The sequence below is a fragment of the Loxodonta africana genome, chromosome 4 (assembly GCF_030014295.1).
Source record: "Loxodonta africana isolate mLoxAfr1 chromosome 4, mLoxAfr1.hap2, whole genome shotgun sequence".
In the NCBI taxonomy this organism is placed as follows: Eukaryota; Metazoa; Chordata; class Mammalia; order Proboscidea; family Elephantidae; genus Loxodonta; species Loxodonta africana.
The window spans coordinates 10,880,277-10,890,596 of NC_087345.1; the positions used below are offsets into that span (position 1 = coordinate 10,880,277).

The window sequence follows — 10,320 nt, forward strand, 5'->3', positions numbered from 1 at the left end:
AAAGGAACAAATTAATGATACACGCAACAACCTGGATGAGCCTCAAGAGAATTATGCTGAGTGAAAAATCCTATCCCAAAAGGTTACATACTATATGACTGCATTTATATAATATTGTTGAAATGACAAAATTATAGAAATAAAGACTAGATTAGTGGTTGTCAGGGGCTAAGGAGGGGAGGGGCAGGAGGGACGTGGGTGTCACTATAAAAGGGCAGCATGAGGGATGCCTGTGGTGATAAAAATGGTCTGTATCTTGATTGTATTAATTCAGTATCTTGGCTGGATACTGTACTATAGTTTTAGAAGATCTCACCACTGGGGGAAACTGGGTAAAGGATACACCTGACTTCTCTGTATTATTTCTTAAAACTGCATGTGAGTCTACAATTATCTTAAACAATCTATTTTCTGTTTCTATGGATTTGCCTACTCTGGACATTTCACATAAATGGAATTATATAATATCTGTTCTTTTGTCTGGCTTCTTTCACTGAATATAATGTTTTCAAGATTCATCCACGTTGTAGCATGTATCAGTACTTCATTGCTTTTTACTGCTGGGTAATATTCCATTTTATTTATCCACATTTTATTTATCCATTCATAAGTCGATGGCCACATTTTGGCTATCATGGATAATGCTGCTATGAACGTTTGTGTAGGAGTCTCTGTGTGAACAAATGTTTTTATTTCCCCTGAGTAGATACCTAGCAGTGGCATTGCTGGCTTACATTGTAAGTCTATGTTTAACTTTGAAAGAAACTGCTGAACTGTTTTCCATAGTGACTGCACTGTTTTACATCCCCACCAGCAATGTCCGAGGTTTCCAGTTTCTTCGCATTCTCATCAACACTTACTATCATCCTTTTTACTATAGCCTTTCTAGTGGGTGAAAAATGGTATCTCATTGTGGTTTTGATTTGCATTCCACTAATGACTTTTTTTTTTAATGACTTATGAGATGTTTCAACAAACAGATGCAGCTCTGAAAGTGCTCACTTGTCTATGCTAAGAAATTTGGAAGACAGCTACCTGGCCAACTGACTGGAAGAGATCCATATTTATGCCTACTCCAAAGAAAGGTGATCCGACCGAATGCAGACATTATCAAACAATATCACTAATATCACACGCAACTAAAACTTTGCTAAAGATCATTCAAAAGCAGCTACAGCAGCATACCAACAGGGAACTGCCAGAAATTCAAACTCGATTCAGAAGAGGACGTGGAACCAGAGGGATCCAGGCTGAAAGGAGAGAATACCAAAAAGATGTTTAAAAAAAAAAAAAAAGATGTTTACGTGTGTTTTATTGATGCAAAAGCATTCGGCTGTGTGGATCTTTACAAATGAATAACATTGTGAAGCATGGGAATTCTGGAACACTTAATTGTGCTCATGAGGAACCTGTACATAGATCAAGAGGCAACTGTTTGGACAGAACAAGAGGCTACCTTGTGGGTTAAAGTCAGGAAAGGTGTATGTGAGGGTTGTATCCTTTCACCATACCTATCCAATCTGTATGTTGAGCAAATAATCCCAGAAGCTGGACTACATGAAGAAGAACGGGGCATCGGGGTTGGAGGAAGACTCATTAACAACCTGCGTTATGCAGATGACACAACCCTGCTTGCTGACAGTGAAGAGGACTTGAAGCACTTACTGATGAAGATCAAAGACCACAGCCTTCAGTATGGATTGCACCTCAACATAAAGAAAACAAAAATCCTCACAACTGGACCAGTAAGCAACAGCATGATAAACGGAGAAAAGATTGAAGTTGTCAAGGATTTCATTTTACTTGGATCCACAATGGACACCCACGGAAGCAGCAGTCAGGAAACCGAAAGACACATTGCTTTGGGTAAATCTGCTGCAAAGGCCCTCTTTTAAGCGAAGATGTCACCCTGAAGACTAAGGTGCGCCTGACCCAAGCCGTGGTGTCTCCATCAGCTCACAGGCATGGGAAAGCTGGGCGACGACCACGGAAGCCATCTGTTGGGGCTACCCAAGACGTGGTTTGCAGGAACGAAGAACAGCTGGCACCAAGGCCGCGCAGGGCCGTGTCAACGCGGCGGCGGCGGCGGCCGAGGCGCCATTATTTGCCTCAGCCGCCGCCTCGGGGCCCACAGCCCGCGCCCGGGGAGGTGACCGAGGAAGCTCTTCGCGGCCTGCGCGCCCACCGCCGCTACCAAAGGGAACGCTGCGCGAAGTTCGGCGGCCGAACGTGGCGGAGGCCGCGCGGAAGCTCGCGGCCCAGGGCGCCACCGCCCTCAGACCCGCCGCCAGCGTAGGGCCCGCGCGCCCCCTGGCGGCGGCGGCGGCCTCCCGGCCCTACGGTTAGGACGTACCACAGTGGAGCCTGTGTTTCTGCGGGTGAGCATGCGCAGCCTCCACCAGCTGTTCGCCCGCTAGAGCGGACCCTTCTAGCCAATCAGAGAGCCCGAGAGCCGTCCTTCCGCCCACCTGTGAATTTAGGGGCGTGACGGTCAATTTTAGCCAATGAGAAAAGACTATTGCCCTTCGGCAGCGCTCCAGGTCGAAAAGGGGCGGGGTTAGGTGGTGTTTCTTTAGCAAGATGGCGGCGGGCAGCGTTCAACGGGCTGCTGCGGCGGCCAGCACGTCCGTGAGACCGATCTTCAGCCGGGACCTGAACGAGGCCAAGCGGAGGGTGCGCGAGCTCTACCGTGCCTGGTATCGGGAGGTGCCGAACGCTGGTGAGAGGCAGCGGGTCACTTGGGTCCCTGAAGGCAGCTGCCCAAGGTCGCAGGCGCCGGGCCTCGGGTTTCTCCCGGGCGTAGCTGAGGTCACCAGCTCGGGCAGGGGCGACTCCGGGTGCGTCAGGGAAGGCAGGCCACCTAGGCTTATGGCGGACTCGACCTGCGGTAGCGCCGCAGTCAGGCCAGCCGTGCCCAGCATCCGTCCGGCGCTTCTAGGCGCCCTTGGCGCTTTGTCTGCTTTTATCCCTGGGAGGAAGGGCAGGAAGGGTCAGGAACATGCGCGGTATATAGGTGAGGCAGCTGAGGTCCCTAGAGGCGAAGTGACACTCTCAGATCTAGCCCGTGGGGGATGTGGAACGCACAGCCAACTCTACAACCCCAGAAACATTTGCAGATGATCGTTAGATTACAAAACCACAGTGGCTGTAGGAGCTCCCTCACCTCCCGCAGGAAAAGAACCTGAACCAGAGAAGGGAAATGACTTTTCCAAGGTCATCCAGTAAAGTTAGTGTGCCCTTTCCAGTCATCCAGGCAGAACGGCCTCCCCAATCCCCCTATCCTGTACAGCCTCCTGGGCCGTGCTCACTAGCTCTCTGTTGCTGTGTGTTGGCAAGTCGATTCCGACTCATACCCGACCCATAGGGCAAAGTAGAACTGCCCCATAGGGTTTCGAAAGCTGTAAATTTTTGCAGAAGTGGACTGCCACATCTTTCTCCCGTGGAGTGGCCGGTGGGTAAGAATCGCCTACCTTTTGGCTAGCAGCTGAGCACTTAATCAGTGCAGGACCAGGGCTCCTTCTCTAGTTCTGCCTGCAGCTAATATTCCTTGGAACTCTTCCCTAAGCCCTGCTGCTTCCGCTTTCCCTACCTCCCTCTTCTGGACTGCTCCTTTCTACCTCAGAACCCCTGCCTTCACTTAGATGTCAGAGAACCAATCAGCTTACCTGGAGAAGTAACAGGTAAGCTGCTCCCAGAGTGCAAAGACTTTTCTTATCTTGGCGTCCCTTCAGTGCTGCCCAGTGTACCTGATGAAAGAAGGGTTGCTATCTAAACTATCGAGGGACTGTCAGTATTTTGTTATTTTGTTTATTCGATTTAATGTGTTTTAAGGTGGGTCTTCACTGCTAATGTGAGAGGGAGGCTGCCACCTCTTTACCTGTGTGTGAGAAGCAGTGGAATGTTGTGGTTAGGAACAGAGACTTTTTCCAGGCTCTGCCTCTTACTAGCTGTGTGACCTTGGGCAAGTTATTTCATTTCTCTGTGCCTCCTTTCCTCATTCTCTAGAGTGTACCTGTATGAAAAAAAAAAAAAAACCTGTATGAAATAGGTTATATTCCCAAGTGCTTAGAACGGGCCGGGCACTTAGTATTCATTAAATGTTGCCAGTTGCTGCTGTTATTGTTATTATTTATAGGGCTTACCATAGCTGGAGCCTTCTTGCAAAACCTACTTCTTTGATATATGGGGACTGTGGGACTGTGTCTGCTTCAAAGTTCCCATACTCGAGAAGCTGACTTTTTGTAAGGTTGCTAATGACCAGAATGTAAATCTGCAGTATACTAGGGACGAGGATCTTGAGCTATCAGCTGGTTCAAAAAAAAAAAACCAAACCTTTCGCCGTCGAATCAATTCTGACTCATAGCGACCCTATAGAACAGAGTAGAACGGCCCCATAGGGTTTCCTTGGAGTGCCTGGTGGATTTGAACTGCCAACCTTTTGGTTAACAGCATAGCCCTTAACCACTATGCCACCAGGGTTTCCTCAGCTGGTTCAGGGGCTGCAAGTTCAAATGCCTTCAGGGAACAGGCGAACAATAGATGTAGAGGGGGACAGTAGGAAGTGGGGTATGTGTGCATTCCAGTTCAGGTGTTTAGAAACATAATGTTCCTGGCAGAGTACTTCTGTGAGTGCCAGAACCTCTGTGTTTCAGGAGGAAGGTGTGGGGGTAAGTCAGGAATGGTGGTTGCCCAGGGTCAGAGTTAATGGTTGAGCTGGGGTAGAACCCAGGTACCCTCACTCCCAGCATCCAGCTGTTTGTTTCTAAACCATCCCTCAATCACTGCCAGGACCTTCTAAAATACTGTTTGGGAAGATAATCCCGGAGTGAGAAGGGCCCTGAGAGGAAGAAGAGAAGGCCGGGGCTCACAGGAGCGTAGACAGCAGGGGGAACAAAGGGAAAAAAGGAGCCTAGGAGGTGTACCCCCTTATGCTGAGAATGGGTGATCTGTAGTTGTCCAAGTGCTCAGCCCTGTGGCTACACTGGTCTCATACTATCCATCACTGGGGCTGTAGCTGAAGAACCAACCAAGGATTGCTAAAAAGTCATAGATAGTAATAATAACTAACATTTATTGAAATGCTTACTTATGGCCCTGCAGTATACTAAATGCTTTATATTGCTTTATTGTAGGGTGCATTCCAATTGTTTCCGTCCTACACGTGAGGAAACTGAGGTACATAACTTGTCGCAGGTCATACTGCTAGTAAGTGGAAGAGCCAGACTTTAGACCCTGACTGTCCAGCTCTAGTACCTGGCTCTCAGATCCCACTCTAGTTCCATGAATCTTTCCCACCCAGTTACGCTGTGGTCTGCAGAGTAGAGCACTGTTTGTCTGGTGGGATTCTGCCTTTGAAAAAATGTGACATGCCATTTGCTGGCCACAAGATAGCAGGAGACTTTTCTATCCCTGTTCATTCAGTTTCCATTCATTGATTTAATTCTCGTTGGATTGGACCCCTCTTACATAACAGTCAGTACCAGATGCCTAGTGGGATATAAAAGTGAATAAAACATGGCCTTACCTTTAAGGGTTTTTATGGTCTAGACAGGGCTGTAGACATGTAAGCAGAAAATTAAACCCCCAGTGTAACTGACGTATGGAAAAGAGTACTGAAATTTTTAACAGCACTCGTTCGCACTTTACCATCTACAGAGGTTGTCGTTGCTTCTGACCACATCCCTGTAAGAGAGTCAGGTCAGAGGTGAGTCACGTCAGAGGTTATTTTCTTTCCCGTTGTTTCAGAAGAGGAACAGGAGGTTGTGCCCCAGACAGGTCTGTAATGGTGTGGAGACCTCACCTGGCTCATTTGGCCCCTGAGCCCCTGCTCTTTTCTGCTGTACCACGTTGTTGTCATCTGTCAAAGGATCTCCCAGTGCCTCGTGTGAATGCTCACAAAGGGAATTGGCGCAGACAGCTAAGAACCTGATCAGTGTCATTCTTCCTAGTCTTTCAGCTTCTTCCTGGCTCCGGAAAGCCTTAAGTCACTTTGAGAAAGTACGTAGAGCCTGGAAGAATCCCCTTCACCCAAGAGGGGCACTATCATATCTTCCTTTTGAGCCTCTCAATTTTTTCAAATAGAAATTTTTTTAAATATAATTTTTGATGTTGAGAATATACACAGCAAAACATTCAGCAATTCAACAGTTTCTACATGTACAATTCAGTGACATTAATTACATCCTTCGAGTTGTGCAACCATTCTCACCCTCCTTTTCCAAGTTGCTCCTCTGCCATTAACGTAAACTCACTGCTTCCTAAGTTTGGTGTCTAACCTTTCGTGTTGCTGTTGTGGATTTGGTCCCTTACAGGTAGATCTTAATAGAGCACAATGCTTAAAACAGACATTCTTTACTAATTAAGCTAAATTATTTTTTGGTTTTAAGAAGACTTCAGGGGATATTTTTGGTTTAAGGTTTAAAGATTATCTCAGGGCAATATTTTCTAGGATTCATCCAGCCTCCATGGCTCCAGAAAATCTGGAGTGCATGGGAATTTGAGATTCTGTTCTGCATTTCCCCCCTTTTGATCACTATTCTTCTATAGAATCTTTGATCAAAATGTTCACTAATGGTAGCCGGGCACCATCCAGTTCTTCTGGTCTCGTGGCATTGGAGGCACTTAGCTAGATATTCCATTTCCTTCCTCTGTTGCTCCGGACAAATAGAGACCAATTATTGTACCTTGGATGACCACTTGCAGACAGTTTAGGACCATGATTTCAAGGGACATGCCAGTTATTTGGCCTAATAATGATTTTTGTGCTTCTGTTCTGCCTCCTAGTTCCTTACGTAGTGCCTGGGGTCTCAAATAGAAATTTAAATATTCAGGATTGAAAGAATAAGCCAGAATTCTGAGAGGTGGGAAAAGCCAGTTGGAATTGATCTAGCCAGGGTTCTCAATGGTGGCATACTGGGCTGGATAGTTCTTTGTTGTGTATCAGTCCCGTGCATTGTAGGATGTTTAGCAACATCCCTGGTCTCTACCCAGTAAATGCCAGAAGCATTCTCCCCTAATTGTGACAACCAAAAATGTCTCTAAACATTGCCAAGTGTCCCCTGCGGGGCAAAATCATCCCTGACTCGAGAAGCACTGGTTTATTGGAACCTTTATGAATTCGCATGTCATCCTTGCACAGGGGCTGCGCTAATCATCTCTGCATGGTTCCAGTTTCAGTATAAAACCAAAAAACCAAACCCAGTGGTGTCGAGTCGATTGCAACTCATAGCGACCCTATATATGTGCTGCCAAAGTGAGCCTGAGACCCACTGATTTAGACCAGAGGACGATTCAGCAGGCTGGAGCATAGGCTGTTGTCGTTTGCCTCCGTGCAGGCTCTCTTACTGGTGGAGGGGCATGTTCAGGGGGATTCGATGGGAGGAACAGCCTAGGACAAAGCCGTGGAGGAGCCTGTCTCTAGAGAAAGGGGACCTGACCTAGTAGGGTGAGCATTCAAGGATCTGTAACCTCCTGAAGTTGTAAGCAAACTTTGCATTCGTGCATGTGAACATTTTCCTGAGGAGAAGATTCATACCCCCGGTGTGTGGTTCAGGAGATCAAGAGCCATCTGGAGGTGCCGACAGGCTCTAGCTCCTCACCAGCTCCCGTAGGTGTGCCCAGAGGCACCTTGTCTTTTTCTCCCAAGAGTAGGCAGGAATTCAATATAAAAATGCTGGAAAGGTGATTGCTGATAGCAGATGCAGTTTTTTCAAATTCCTGTCCTTAAAAGAGCACCAGACTGTAAGTTAAATAAAAAAAAAAAAAAAAAAGTTCTTTGATTCTAGGCCTGCATTTGTCAGGGACCAGTTGTATGAGTTTAGACAGGTCACTGCTGTGCTCTAGGCCTCACTCTGCCTCAGTGGTAAGATTCTGAATTCCAGGTTCCATATTAGTTTTCATTTGTTTTTTGTATCTCTTTGTTTTCTTATTGTCCCCCCCCCTTTTTTTTTTCACTCTTTCCTGAAATTCCTAATATGCCAACCATGGTGTTAAATAATCAGCTTTCTGGCAGGAAACCTAGAGTTACAGTGTTTGCCAGTTCCCGTGATGTAAATACCCCCACCCTGGCTGATCTGAAGCTACCAAGGTGAAGTCACTTGGGAAGAGATGTGCACAGCTAGCTCACCATTGGAGCTAGCTCCAGCACACCACTGGGTACTGAGTTATTTCTAGTACAGGTGGACACTTACCCATAAAAATTGCTTATTTCCTGGTCAGTTCAGAATTTCTATCTTTGCAACATGGCATGGGAGTTTTCTCAGCAGAAGTTTTCATTTTTCTATTACTGTCCTCAAGTTAAAAGACTCAAATATTATTGTTGATTCATTCAAAAATGGCCCTCATGATTTTCAGAGCTGGTTTGAGAGCCTGTAGACCAGAGTGGACGTGTCATAGGAACGGCCACAGCACAAGGTGCCCTTTACCAAATGAGCCCACTGGGCTCCTTCTCAGCTACGATGCCCATCCTGACCTCTGAGCCTCACCTGGGCCGCCCCCTCAGCCTGGTGTGCCCCTCTCTCCCTCTCCATATTCCACTCACGGCACGAGACGTTCACACCATTGTTGTCAGCACATCCACTGAAGGCTGGCAGGGCCAGGGAAGGGAAGACAAAGGACCAAAGCCTTGTTTTCAGGGGACATCTATATGCCTCATCAGAAGTCCCCGGTCACTGAGTCTGTGCCATATTTGGACATTTAATCAGGGATTGCTGCGTATTGTGATTTCATGTTCTCAATCATGGCTGGCTGTCCCTCCGTTAGGATTTAGGACCTAGTAAACAGGAGTTACATCTTAAACTTCTTTCCCCCATGTAACCTAATGTGGTATTAACTGCCTTTTGGATCGAAGCCTTCCTAACCTATCCAAGCCTTCAGCAGTCTCCCTCAACTCCAAGTTCCTGTGGTGCTTACAGCCTGCACCACAGCGTTTTGCATTAATTTCCACCCTGTCATCTACTTTTACTGATTGTTCCATATAACGGTAATGCTAACATTGTGCCATCTGCCTCTTCAAATGCTGTGGTCTTGTCCCCAAACAAAATGTAAGCTGAGAGCAGTACCACGTCTCACGCTTCTTCATGTCCTCAAGCACCCAGCTCAGGGAGAGGCTGATATTTGGTGAATGGAAGAAGGGACAACCTATACGTGTTCAATGAATATCCATTGACTGAAGTTTTTAAAACCATGTTTTAACATGTCATTTCTACCCTGCATGTTTTCTCTCTAGTGCACTTATTCCAATTAGACATCACTGTGAAACAGGGACGGGACAAAGTCCGAGAAATGTTCATGAAGAATGCCCACGTCACAGACCCCAGGGTGGTTGATCTTCTAGTCATTAAGGTAACTGGCCCTCCCTTAGCAGTTGAGAAACACAGCCAGCGTGTGCAGTGTGTATCAGTCTTCCCAGATGAGCATTTGTCTCTCAAGTTTAAAAAGCAACTACTGGATCAGCAACTGTTGCTCGGTGTTTCAGGGGAGCAGTTGAATTTGGAGGTTATCACCTGGTTAAACAGATTGGAAGGGTGCTCAAGGGAAAAGTCTACTGGGGCTTGCCTTTTATAACTAAAAAAAGATAAAGGGAGTAACGTTCAAACTTCCGTGGGACCTCATCCCTGGAACTTACTGCTTCCTCTGGTTGCCATCTTACTGCTGGGAGAGGCAGGCAGGCAGGTTGGCCATCCGTCCAATGTAAGTGGGGCCAAAACTGGGCCTGATGCTATTTCCCTGGCCAGTCACATTAACATCAATGGGACCTTCAGTGTGGACCAGTAAATAACATGGAAGAAATGTTAAGCAGAAACTGAAGCCAGTCAGGCTAGACAGTCATGGGGTAGAGGCCCATTGACCTGGAAGTCTCTCCTCTTGGGGACCAGTTAACCAGAGATAAGTAATATTTGTAAGGCCTCAGAGGTATTAGGCCAATCACCTCCTTTTCCAGATGCAGAAACTGTTATCTAGACAGAGTTATTATTCGCCCAAAGTCAGTACCAGAGCCGAGGACAGGATCCTGGCCTTGAGTGTTGTGTTCCTTCCACTCAGCCACTTTGACTGAAGACCTCTCCCCTCACTTGTGCAGGGAAAGATGGAGCTGGAGGAAACGATTAATGTGTGGAAGCAGCGGACGCATATTATGCGGTTCTTCCATGAAACAGAAGCACCAAGGCCAAAGGATTTCCTGTCTAAGTTCTACGCTGGCCACGACCCTTGAAGCCACTCAGTGGAAGGCGCATGTGATATTTAATTATTTCAGAACACAAATAAACTCCTTCCGTGACGGTCAGTTCCTGACAGAATTCGTTGGTGAAGCGATGGGAAGCC

At 46.9% G+C, this 10,320-nt stretch overlaps 1 protein-coding gene and 1 non-coding gene across 2 annotated transcripts; one reads left to right on the forward strand and one right to left on the reverse strand.

Annotated features, from left to right (window-relative positions):
• The first annotated feature begins 2,562 nt into the window (after positions 1-2,562).
• On the forward strand, positions 2,563-10,282 carry NDUFA6 (NADH:ubiquinone oxidoreductase subunit A6). The gene is made up of 3 exons (XM_064283435.1): positions 2,563-2,719; positions 9,227-9,342; positions 10,079-10,282. Exons 1-3 carry the CDS (start codon positions 2,581-2,583, stop codon positions 10,208-10,210), a joined length of 387 nt encoding a protein of 128 aa, XP_064139505.1. The 5' UTR covers positions 2,563-2,580; the 3' UTR covers positions 10,211-10,282.
• LOC111747617 (U6 spliceosomal RNA) lies at positions 7,094-7,197 on the reverse strand. The gene has a single exon (XR_002783599.1). It is a non-coding gene; the product is annotated as a U6 spliceosomal RNA (small nuclear RNA).
• Positions 10,283-10,320: the final 38 nt, after the last annotated feature.

Excerpts from the sequence above, each read along its gene's own strand:
- NDUFA6 (XM_064283435.1), top strand. The coding sequence starts at position 2,581 with ATGGCGGCGGGCAGCGTTCAACGGGCTGCTGCGGCGGCCAGCACGTCC. Across the intron at positions 2,720-9,226 it reads TCGGGAGGTGCCGAACGCTG|TGCACTTATTCCAATTAGAC; the intron begins GTGAGAGGCAGC and ends TTTTCTCTCTAG. Across the intron at positions 9,343-10,078 it reads TTGATCTTCTAGTCATTAAG|GGAAAGATGGAGCTGGAGGA; the intron begins GTAACTGGCCCT and ends TCACTTGTGCAG.